Here is a 13,500-nt window from a genome sequence, read left to right on the forward strand (position 1 = left end):
CATGCAGCTTTACTGTATGGCTAATGATGATGGCGTCCTCAGGGGTAAAATATTCCGGAGGTAAAATAGTCACCCATTCGGATCTCCAGGCGGGGACTACTCAAGAGGATGTCGTTATCAGGAGAAAGAAAACTGGTCTTCTATGGATCGGAGTGTGGAATGTCAGATCCCTTAATCGGGCAGGTAGGTTAGAAAATTTAAAAAGGGAAATGGATAGGTTAAAGTTAGATATAGGTGGAACAAGACTTTTGGTCAGGCGAATATAGGGTTATAAATACAAAGTCAAATAGGGGTAATGCAGGAGTAGGTTTAATAATGAATAAAAAAATAGGAATGCGGGTAAGCTACTACAAACAGCATAGTGAACGCATTATTGCGGCCAAGATAAGACACGAAGCCCACGCCTACTACAGTAGTACAAGTTTATATGCCAACTAGTTCTGCACATGGCGAAGTAATTGAAGAAATGTATGACAAAATAAAAGAAATTATTCAGATAGTGAAGGGAGACGAAAATTTAATAGTCATGGGTGACTGGAATTCGGTAGTAGGAAAAGGGAGAGAAGGAAATGTAGTAGGTGAATATGGATTGGGGGTAAGAAATGAAAGAGGAAGCCGCCTGGTAGAATTTTGCACAGAGCACAACTTAATCATAGCTAACACTTGGTTCAAGAATCATAAAAGAAGGTTGTATACATGGAAGAAGCCTGGAGATACTGACAGATTTCAGATAGATTATATAATGGTAAGACAGATATTTAGGAACCAGGTTTTAAATTGTAAGACATTTCCAGGGGCAGATTTGGACTCTGACCACAATCTATTGGTTATGAACTGTAGATTAAAACTGAAGAAACTGCAAAAAGGTGGGAATTTAAGGAGATGGAATCTGGATAAACTGACTAAACCAGAGGTTGTACAGAGTTTCAGGGAGAGCGTAAGGGAACAAATGGCAGGAATGGGAGAAAGAAATACAGTAGAAGAAGAATGGGTAGCTTTAAGGGATGAAGTAGTGAAGGCAGCAGAGGATCAAGTAGGTAAAAAGACAAGGGCTAGTAGAAATCCTTGGGTAACAGAAGAAATATTGAATTTAATTGATGAAAGGAGAAAATATAAAAATGCATTAAATGAAGCAGGCAAAAAGGAATAGAAACGTCTCTAAAATGAGATTGACAGGAAGTGCAAAATGGCTAAGCACGGATGCCTAGAGGATAAACGTAAGGATGTAGAGGCTTATCTCACGAGGGGTAAGATAGATACTGCCTACAGGAAAATTAAAGAGACCTTTGGAGAAAAGAGAACCACTTGTATGAATATTGAGAGCTCAGATGGAAACCCAGTTCTAAGCAAAGAAGGGAAAGCAGAAAGGTGGAAGGAGTATATAGAGGGTCTATACAAGGGTGATGTACTTGAGGACAATATTATGGAAGTGGACGAGGCTGTAGATGAAGATGAAATGGGAGAAATGATACTTCGTGAAGAGTTTGACAGAGCACTGAAAGACCTAAGTCGAAACAAGGCCCCGGGAATTGACAACATTCCATTAGAACTACTGATGGCCTTGGGAGAGCCAGTCCTGACAAAACTCTACCGTCTGGTAAGCAAGATGTATGAGACAGTCGAAATACCCTCAGACTTCAAGAAGAATATAATAATTCCAATCCCAAAGAAAGCAGGTGTTGACTGATGTGAAAATTACTGAACTATCAGTTTAATAAGCCACAGCTGCAAAATACTAATGCAAATTCATTACAGATGAATGGAAAAACTAGTAGAAACCGACCTAGGGGAAGATCAGTTTGGATTCCGTAGAAATATTGGAACACGTGAGGCAATACTGACCCTACGACTTATCTTAGAGGCTAGATTAAGGAAAGGCAAACCTACATTTCCAGCATTTGTAGACTTATAGAAAGCTTTTGACAATGTTGACTGGAATACTCTCTTTCAAATTCTGAAGGTGGCAGGGGTAAAATACAGGGAGCGAAAGGCTATTTACAATTTGTATAGAAACCAAATGGCAGTTATAAGAGTTGAGGGGCATGAAAGGGAAGCAGTGGTTGGGAAGGGATTGAGGCAGGGTTGTAGCCTCTCCCTGATGTTATTCAATCTCTATATTGAGCAAGCAGTGAAGGAAACAAAAGAAAAATTCGGAGTAGGTATTAAAATCCATGGAGAAGAAATAAAAACTTTGAGGTTCACCAATGACATTGTAATTCTGTCAGAGACAGCAAAGGACTTGGAAGAGCAGTTGAATGGAATGGATAATGTCTTGAAATGAGAATATAAGATGAACATCAACAAAAGCAAAATGAGGATAATGGAATGTAGTCGAATTAAGTTGGGTGATGCTGAGGGAATTAGATTAGGAAATGAGACACTGAAAGTAGTAAAGGAGTTTTGCTATTTGGGGAGCAAAATAACTGATGATGGTTGAAGTAGAGAGGATATAAAATGTAGACTGGCAATGGGAAGTAAAGCGTTTCTGAAGAAGAGAAATTTGTTAACATTGAGTGTAGATTTAAGTGTCAGGAAGTCGTTTCTGAAAGTATTTGTATGGAGTGTAGCCATGTATGGAAGTGTAACATGGACGATAAATAGTTTAGACAAGAAGAGAATAGAAGCTTTCAAAATGTGGTGCTACAGAAGAATGCTGAAGATTAGATGGGTAGATCACATAACTAATGAGGAGGTGTTGAATAGGATTGGGGAGAAGAGAAGTTTGTGGCACAACTTGACTAGAAGAAGGGATCGGTTGGTAGGACATGTTCTGAGGCATCAAGGGATCAACAATTTAGTATTGAAGGGCAGCGTGGAGGGTAAAAATCGTAGAGGGAGACACAAGAGATGAATACACCAAGCAGATTCAGAAGGATGTAGGTTGCAGTAGGTACTGGGAGATGAAGAAGCTTGCACAGGATAGAGTAGCATGGAGAGCTGCATCAAACCAGTCTCAGGACTGAAGAGTACAACAACAACAACATGTATATGAATTAGTCATAATCCATCACAGATAACCTTGAACTAGTGTCAATAATGATACTCATGGGCATTACGTGAATAGTTCCCTTAATCACAGCCTGCACCAATTCAGTGTTCTGCTGACCATGCTTAAATGTATCAGCACACAATTTCTCCTTCAGGTCCAACCACTTGTTGTACCAGAGCATGGAAACATTTATTGGATAACTGCCACCCCCTTTGTGCCCCCACAACCACATGCACAGAGATTACACGGTTCATGTGGAGTTTGATGCTTGTGACACGCTGGGCTGGGGTTAGTCAACAACCTTAACAATCCTAACGCTATGAGATTGCTGCCGCATGTGCGGTGGCATCTCAGTTTGTGACTGTATCCACTGTTGTTACTGCTTAGGAGGTGGCTTTGGTATCACATTGACATCATTTACATGATGGTTTCTGTCCTGCGGTGGATTTGACTGCCAGTTTATTGGGCCTGTTGTTTGTCGAGGGTCATTCATCCCATGCATGTTTTTAGTTTGAAATTGAACTTTATAACCATCTCCATTCAACCTTTTTCTGTTAATATTACATTTTAATTGCAAAACTGATTACCATTCTAATGGTTGTTATGATTGTTGTTATAATTAGGCTGATTTACAGGTCCGTTTGGTTGATTACTGTTATTCCATTTACAGTAATCATTACCTCCCTTTTGACAATTCTTATTTAGGCTATTGCCATTTTGGTTTTTGTTTTTATTGTGGTTGTTTTGACCACTGTTCATTGCTACACTCTGCTTTGCATCCTCTTGGATAAGATTGAGTGAGTCACCTGTGGCCATAAACAATTTTAGCTCCATGTCGAGTGACATGGAATAGTTTCTTGCATATAGCAGTTAGCAATCTACCTTTCAAAGTTCTTAACATGTCACACAAAGACATGGGTTAATCCCAGTACTGCATTTTGTTCAAGTCCTTTTCAGAGTCCTTGCACAGGTTTAATTGCTTTGGGTTGTATGGTTCAGGTTTATAAACTTGTTTTCATAAGTGTTCTTGTGCACACTTCGACCAGAAGTGACACATGAATGCCTTCTCAAATTCGAAAAATATTTGGCAGGTATCAGCAATCTCCATCACCCACAGAGTTGCACTGCCAGGCATAAATGAGATCAGGAATTGGATCTTTTGCCTTTCAGTCCATGTGTAGGCAGTACATTCCATAAATTTTCTTCTTTTCTGAGAAGATTTGGAACTGGCATTGTTTTATTAAAGATTCCTCATGGTTTATATGTGCCAATGTTGGCACCGCTGATCCAGCGCTCACTGTGCCAACAGTGTGTTCTTCGCTACATGGGCTACACCTAATAGCAGCATTGCAATTCAAATTCTTGCAAAGCATAGCATTGATTGGACTATTTCCTTACTGACAGCCTGTGCTAGGAATCTCAGTAATTTGTTGATACCTATAGTCATCGTTCACATGCTCTCTACCTGAGACTTAAGCTGCAGTACTTCATGCCCATCCTGTGTACTATGTTCGTTTTCCTTGCAATTCACTGCAATATTCATATGCTGCAGTGTCACGGCTACTTTGGTTTCACTTTTTCTGTCTAAGTTGATAGTCTGATTGTCTACAGTTATCGTAAACTTTTTAACTCGTTCTTCAAGCCATTGATGTGCTTCCCCTAAAGTAGTGGCTTGTCAGTCTAGTTCCCTCACTTTATTGAGTAAATCTTTTACCTGGGTGTGCATTTTATCTGTTTCATGTTCAGTATGGTCAACAATCTGTTTATCTCGGACTTCAAAGACCTTATTGAGCTGTTCTACTAAGCTCTTGTCTCTTTCTGTTTCGCTTAGCCTTTCTTTTTCTTTGTATTGCATCCTTAGCTTCTTCCTTCTCTTTACATTCTATCTCCTTAATCCTTCCCCTTCCTTCTCTTTCCATTTATTTTGCCTTCTCTTTCTCCTTGTGTTCTAGCTCCTTATCATCTAGCATTTCCTTTACACAGTGGATTAACATAGAGAGAGAGAGTGTCATTTCCTAAGACCATATCACATTTCCTGCCTTACTGTGTGTTCGGTATTGACCTTGGAGTCAGCTGATCTGGTGCCTGTCAGTGGTTCTAATGTCTCCACTTTAGAACCAGATGTTAAATTCCCAAATTCAGACTCTTCAGTTTCCAAAGCTTGGAATTCCAGGCTAATATCATCTGTATCAGTACACAGTAACTCTCTGATATTCTCAGTCTCCTCTAAATCTGTAATACTGTCACCTTCCTCCACCTTTGATGACTAAGTACAAAGTACGCACTAGATACACTCAAATATAACACACAAAACACAAAAAATTGTATGACACTGAAAATGTTACAATAAACTGAATAAAAATTGTTTCCTCCCTTATTAAACCTGTTTACTATAATCTATTGGAAGAAATCTGTGAATTAAATTATCTCCCACAGCACTGAAGTATGTCCAGCGACAAGAAATATTTTTAGAAAAAATGTGCAAACACAAATCACTTATTGCATGCCCCCAAGCCACTAGATGCATGTATCCTTGAAGCTTGGTGGGCATACAACCATCTCCCTATCTTGAATTTTCTCAGAAATGGATTAGTAATGCCTCCTGCTCTCTTGTAGAATCCTTCCCAATCAGTATTTATCTTGTTGTTGTAGTTGACATGGTACATGAAAGAAAACATCAAATGATGCCACACACACTAAAGTGACGACACAACTTATCACTGGCAAATTACAGTAATTTTTGTTATGGAAATATTATTTGAAGGTTTTTATGCCCGCAATATGAAACACACAAAGAGCAGTGTGAAGCACTGTACTAGCTCATTTGTTAACAAAATCTCTCGGGTAGCTTTTGCATTGCAATTTCATTGAAATTAATATTGGTTTAATATCATGGGTTCACATAGAGAAATATCATTGTGTGGCATATTTATCACAGATAATTTGTGAGTAAGTTAATTTCTGTGAATTTACTTAGCTGCAACAGAAGATAGCAGTTATGCGGCAACCACAAGAATTTAATGAAAACTGCTATTAATCTGTGCAAATAAATTAAAATGACATTGAAGTTAGATAATATAATTGAAGTGCAAACTTTGTAAATTATTTCTCTGGCTCTGTGCCATTTAATATTGGCAATATTCAATTAAAATGTTGCGGTTGTGCAAATGCCCTACAATAATCAAGCATAATCTCACACTGTATTGCGTGTTCTGATACTCTGAAAAAAAGTCATTAGTTTCCTAAAATGTAAGCATACTAAAGGTGGACCAATAAAGGTTTTAAGAGGAAATGAACACACCTATTTAACCAAAATGCAACATAAGTACACTTACAACATCTCTCACGTCTATCCTCATCCAAGATCAAGACCATAGTAAGTAATTACATAAAATCATTCAACTATTTCACAGTTATTAATAGTTTAGCATATAACAAAGAGTAATATACACAATAAGGAAATATTGTTTTTAAATACAGTTATACTGAATGATAAATGTTTTTTCTGTACATTTTTATGTACATTTTTCAAGAATCATAAAAGTCTTAATTCATTGCACTGTTCATAATTCCATATGAATAAACATTGTTCTCCCCAGAGCAGCAAGTACAGCCCACAGAAACATATTTTAATTGAGGATGAGCCATGCTACTCTATGGTATTCTGTAACAACTTCCTGTACCATATGACTTACCATTTATATGCACCAGAAGATGCAACTTAAAAGTTGTGAAATTGGTTGTATGAATCTCCAATCGACTTAAATAAATGCAGCTACAGCAGATCATTGGGCTTTTCATTCAGTTTGATATTTATTGGTTTAACACCTGTATGTAAATACCTGTTAATCTGTATGTAATGGTCAATGTATAACTGAATATTGTAGCCCCAATTCTATCAATATTATTTCCTGCCTCACCTGTTACCACAACATGAGCTTCCTTTCCAAAATCCTTGCACAAAGAGCCTATTCCATTTTCCATTTGACCAAGACATGCACTTGATTTGAAGTTTGTGACCTGATATTTATTTCCTCATTCTGCTTGCATTTGCTGTCAGGCACATCTTCTGTGACTACTATTTGACAGCAGAACTTTGCTCTTATTTCCTCTGCAAGCAGTGGTTCCTTATTGAATGCATGTTGAGCCTTGGGTGCAACTACATCTACCCGAGACACTTTTGTATCTAATTGAGGGAATGTGGCAAAGCCATATTTTGTGCCAATGACAAAATTGTCAAATTTCTGTGGCCTCTATTTGCTGCTGACATTTCTCACCTCTCTCTACCCTTCTTTTCACCAATACTTTTATTGCTAAATCCTAGAACCATCAGTTCCGCCTTGCTGTTCACCTGTTGACAAACTCTGCAGTGCCATGGAAGAGTCTCATTTTATTCATTCTTCCCCGTGTCACTTCATCCATCACAATGAAGCCATCTATCGCAACTGAATAGCACTCCATAACTGCCTTTTCCATGACAGCTAAAATGCTTCACAATATTATTTCTTTATAAGCAATGTTGAAACCTGAGCCAGTTAATAGAAACTAATCTTTATGTACAACAGATCACAAAACACATTTAATTTGTATGGTATGTTGCCTGTACAGTCAATAGTGTCAGGACAGATGATATTCTGTTACATGAAAATTTTTAGCTGTTTATACAGAAAAAAATTGTCATAAATGTATACACACAATACAAATGTCACACAGTATTTTAAAATATACAGATCAGATGCTAAAAACTTCAGTCACATAACTAGACAGAATGCCAATGTATTTATAACAACGTATCATTATAATGATCAAAAAATTACTTAATTTTTACACACAAAATAACAGCATTGGATGAAGGGAAACATACTGTTTTTGTCAGCAAATTCCAGTAATGTATAACTTCTATTTGCTGGTAGGTAACATACTGTCAGTGCAACTAGGTGTTAGCTGTCTGAACAACTATAATTGCAGCCAGTTATTTATTAACTAATAAACATAGAAAAGACACTAGATAATACTTGAGACCAGTTATCACTAGAGAAGAGCTCAACAACACTGTTTATAATTACTAAGAAATTATTGTCCTCTGTAACATTTATGGAACATCACACAGCACACAGAGAACAAACCAAAACCCAGCGCCTCTGGTGGCTGGAGTGTGACCTCTTTGACAGCTCATTTAAACACAGCAGCTGATAGTAACTGATGATCTTGGTCATTACATCAACTCCCTTTGGGGAAGCAGAACGTCATCCAAAAATCTTGCTGGGAAGTGGACATGATGTCCGGAGCATGTTCTGCATTTGTGCAGTTGTGCTAGAGCATGTGGCTGAGGCTGATTCTGTGGTAAATGTGTTTCTGGTATTTCTGGGGACTTGTAAGATGATTCTACTTTATATATTGTCTTGTGGTAGTTTTGTAATTCACTAGAATTTTCAGAGTAAGTGCTCCTGTTTTGATGACACAATGCAGTCCAGTATTGGTCTTACAACATCTGTGTGTAGCGTGACGTGTGTGTGTGTTTGTAAATCATGATGCAAATAGGTTAGTCTCATGCCATGCCAGGATGCTTCATGAGGGTGAATGCAAGCAATATGTTCCTTCATGTGACAAACAAAGTCTGTTTGGTTATTGTCAGGAGTCATAGTGCTTCACCATTAATGAGCTCCACCGATGAAGAATCAGTCTGGTTTAAATGTTTTCACCGAACTAAGCAGGACCATGGGTAAGATTATTGACCAACCAGTGTGATGACACATATGACACAAATAGCTCTGATACAGACTGTTAGCCATGGTCTGTGGTGATACGCAACAGACAACCTAAGTGTGAAATCCCATTCGACATAAAGTCAAAGGTTAGGGTTTCTGCCAAAATATTGTCAGCTGATATTGCTTCCAGCCAACTAGTGAACAGTTGATTGCAGTTAACGAATAGTGCCAACCATTTTTACTGAGGTAGCAGAGCTACTATATTGATGTGCACATGTACAAATCATGTGTTCATACCGGGAAAATCTCCCACTGGTGCATGCACATGACAAGATAAATTGCCGTGCTGACACTGAAAGCATGTGCAACTCCATGCAAAACATTTTGATATCAGGTGAGTTGATGATCTAAACCAAGGTGACACAAATTCTCCAGGCTATCAAAAGCATGGCTGCAGAATGCGGGTGGCAGAAAAAGACAAGGCCTTCGACTACAAATATTGCAATACAGCTTCATATCTGCACCGGGAATGTCAACCAGGTTGGGTGATGCATCTTTCAGTAGATTCTGGAGATTCTGGTTAGATTTCGGCGCCTTTGCAAATTGTGCAAAGTCAGTGACATTGTTTGCATTGCTAACTCGAGATGGATAATCTGCTAACACATTGTCAATGCCTGAAATGTGACTGATGTCAGTTGGGCAATGAACACTAAAATGACTTTACTGATGTGATGAGCATTTGTAATGATTGTACTAATGTGTGAGCATTTGTTGTTATTGTATCCAAAAGAATAGACAAATGGATTGTGAACGGTAAAAATTGTGAACTCTCTGGCTTCTAACTAGGTGCAAAAGTACTTGATTGATTCATAAACAGCAAGAAGTCCTCAATCGTAAGCTCTTCATTTTTGCTGCATAGGTGTGAGTTAGTACGAAAAAAAGACAAGTGGTTGTCAAGCAAACATCAACTAACTGTTGCAATGCTGCACCAGTAGCAGTCTGGCTAGCATCTTAGATGCGTCCAGTGCAGTGTGTGCCAGGAGTGTGGTATTTTTTGTACTTTGCTTTCCAGCATCTTTCCACTAGATCAGTGAATTTACCTTAATTTTAGGTCTAGGAAGTGCTTCAGTCAGTGGTTCTCGCGTCTTGGCCAAGAGGGGCAGATGACACCAATAAAAATTAGCATTCCTAGGAAACAATGTAGTTCCCTGATAGTTTCAGGCCATGAAATCTCGTTATAGCTTCTGCTTTCTCAGGAAGTGGTAGTGACCCTGCTGACAAAATCATATAGCCCAAAAAGATAATCTGTGGTTGGCCAAATACACACTTAGCATTATTAAAATCACACCTTGTTGCTCAAAGCGTTTAAAGACTTCTGGTGCTGGTGCTGTTCTGCAGTGGCATGTACTAAGTAAACCTTCAGCAAGACTGGGTAGCATTGTATAGATTGAGTATCTATATGGCACTGTCTTTGCATTAAGTGCATGGTAATCACCACATAGGTGCCACATGTAATACTTCTTGGGTATTAGATGGAGAGTTGATGACCACAGACTGCTAGAAGGTATTTTCTTTGACCATAGAGTCTACTGCAATAGCCAGACTGTCAGGAGCTAATCACTTATGTCTGCATGAAACTGGTGGGCCATCAGTCATTTTAATGCAATGGACAGTATGAGCTTGACACCATGTTTCACTGCACTGCATCAAAAGCCAGCAGTTGTAAGGCCTATTACACTTTCGATGTGTCTTACATTCACCAAATCCAGTAGCAAATGATAATACACCAGGATATCTGCTCCAATAATGGGTTCTGTGACATCAGTGGCAATGACATTCCAGAGGAGGGCACGGCACAGTCCTTTGTCCAACACAAATTGGTGAATGCTATGTCTCTATGGTGAATTGTTTGCTACAGTGAGGCAGAATGAAGGTTGTGGCCAGCAGTTGTACTTTAAGGTACGTTGATAAGTAAACAAGTCTGAACCAGATTAAACAACAAATTTTTGTCCTGTCTTCCGATTGCTGATAATGAATGGCTGAGATTGTGATTGCCAATCAGAGGTGCATATGTCAGATTGCTGCTGGGATTTGGGTAAGCACAAGGTGATATGCACTTCTGCACCTGATATTCAATCTTCCTGTGATGCTAGCAAATGGAAGGGGGCTGCTCTGCACCACTCAGGGCAGGAAGTTTGATGAGGAATGACTACACGATCTCTTGCAGTAGTGTTCCCTGCTGTTGCTGCAGTTGTGATGAGGCAATAGTTGTCGAGTCTGTTTGGTCAGACTGTCAAACCTATCTGCAGGGTAATTATAATCTGTGTGAGTTACCACTGATAACAAAGTACTATTGCATGGTGCTGCCACTGTATTGATCAAAGTCAGCATCATTGTGTCTTGTATCCTATAGGCCAGATCAGTGGTAGCATCTAATGGCATTTCCATCTGACACACTATTGCAGCCTTCACTTGGACTGGAAGATGGCAGCTCCACAATGTACGTAGTAAGGTATCAGATGCAGTGCCTGTGTCTACTTTACTGCATAAGTGCCTGAGATATTGTGACAGTTTTCTGTCACCAACATTTTCTTGCATTAGGACTTGGCATAAATGCCCTTCTTGTTAGGTGAAAACCCTGCAAATTAATTTCGCCTTGAGTTTGTCACAGGTATCTCACCCAGGAGATGCAGTTATATCTTTGGCTTCAGCTATGTAATGATGATCAACCTGGTTGACCACAAGGCAGATTTGGCTGAGTAGTGTCATGAAAGCTAAGCTCTACCTGTGTGAGTCATAAGACAGGATTATGAGGCCAGAATAAGGCAGTTGCACAGTGAGTCATAATACTAATAATACTTTAACATCTGGTCTGTCTCTCATTTTGTGAATATTCTTTATTCAGTCTTGAAAGTTAGGCCTGCTTCTTCTGATTATGTAGACTGATCACATAGGCTGAGATCATGTTTGGGTCACCAATGTCAGCACAACTAGGTGTTAGCAACCCAAACAACTGTAACTGTGCATTTGATATTCTGAGCCAATTGTATGAAATATGAACTCCAGTGTACCAGGAACAAATAACATTTATCAGCTAATAAACACAGAAAAGATACTTGCTAATACTTGAGATTGGTTAGTGATAGAGAAGAGCCTGAAAAATCTGTCTATAATCAGCAAAAAATTACTGTCCTCTGTAACATTCTTGAAACTTCACACTACTCACAGTGAACAAACCAAAATCCAGCATCTCTGGCAGCCAGAGCATGATCTCTTTAACAGTTCGCATAAACACAGCTGCCGACAGTAACTGATGATCTTTGTTGCTACACTACCACGATAAAAAGATATTTAGTAATTTGAGTAGTCTTATTTGTTTAGTATTGATTCAGTATGTAATCAAATACATACTTACACCAATTTTAACAAGAAATGTTTATTTTTGAGTATCTTACTCTGTGGTTTAACAACAGTGGAATTCTTGGGTGGAATAATATGTGAAATAATGGAATGGTAACTGCTCACCAATAGCTGACTGTGGCATTAGAAACATGCAACAGAACACTATTTATTCTGGCTTTTGAGCTCTTGGTCTTTCTTTAGTTGACATATACACACACAACTGCACAGATTCCCAAATGCACATGCCTGTGCATCTCACTAATTTTAAAACATTTCATTGTTATGTAATGAACGGTTCAGTTTCAAACATTGTTTTCTGTTATGTTGTTCTCTATATAAAGCATATACTTAATTTTTCAGTACAAAGTAAAAGCTGCAAACCTTGTTGGAGAAGCAGAAAGCAGCTCCAAACTTTCAATGACACAGCTACCACCATCATTTGCTCGTCCTCTTGACAGAGCTGCTGAAGTGGATGAGGGAGACATTCTAGACTTGAAGTGCAAACTTGATGGTAGTCCAATTCCAACTGTCCAGTGGTGAGTATCATTAGAAATTATACACAGAATGGTTGCTGTATAAAGTAACTATGTGAATTTTGAATTTAAGTAACTCTTTACACACTTTGATTTAGTAATTACTACATATTGGTTCAAATAGCTCTAAGCACTATGGGACTTAACATCTGAGGTCATCAGTCCCCTAGACTTAAAATTACTTAAACCCAACTAACCTAAGGACATCACACACATCCTTGCCCAAGGCAGGATTCTAACCTGCGACCATAGCAGCAGCGCGGTTCTGGACTGGAGTGCCTAGAACCGCTCGGCCACAGTGGCCAGCAACTACATATGTACAATACAATAATACTTACTTTCTCTAAATTGAATTTAGCAATTAATCAGTAAGAACAAGGAATAGAGGGACTGTTATAGGACATAAGCAATATAAATTTATCTGTCCTGTGTATTATCTTAAACTTAGCTTGTGTCTGTGTTCTTATTTTCTTCCATATGATATAGTTCATTTAATTATGATAATTTAGCAGATGAAATAAGAAAAGCTAGGTTACAGCTTCACTGCAACATGAAAAAATAGTTGCTGCTCTCACCCACTGTTGAAATATGTCACAACAACATTTTTAATACTATTTACATCATGTAGTTGATTTGCAATGCTATTTGAAAATATAGGTGTTTCACTGATTTGTCTAGCTCCATTAAACAAATGTGGTTAGTTGTAATACATGGTTCAGTACTGAGCACAGTACATGGAACTTTCTTGTAGGATTAAGTCTAAGAAGGAAATCAGTTTACTATTCAGCCAAAGATGCTTTACTAAAAGACCACATATTTAATATCTTCTATCACTTAATAGTAATACTTCAGAAAATAAATATTTAAG

The 13,500-nt window shown here is 38.4% G+C and overlaps 1 protein-coding gene across 1 annotated transcript in view; it reads left to right on the forward strand.

The window, feature by feature from the left end:
* Nucleotides 1-13,500, forward strand: part of LOC126162232 (obscurin) — a 720,647-nt gene that overhangs the window by 472,269 nt on the left and 234,878 nt on the right. The window contains exon 32 of the mRNA XM_049918601.1: nucleotides 12,460-12,635. Coding sequence (XP_049774558.1) covers nucleotides 12,460-12,635 — 176 coding nt within the window. The remainder of the gene's footprint in view (nucleotides 1-12,459; nucleotides 12,636-13,500) is intronic.

This window comes from Schistocerca cancellata, chromosome 2 (genome assembly GCF_023864275.1).
Source record: "Schistocerca cancellata isolate TAMUIC-IGC-003103 chromosome 2, iqSchCanc2.1, whole genome shotgun sequence".
Classification (NCBI taxonomy): Eukaryota; Metazoa; Arthropoda; class Insecta; order Orthoptera; family Acrididae; genus Schistocerca; species Schistocerca cancellata.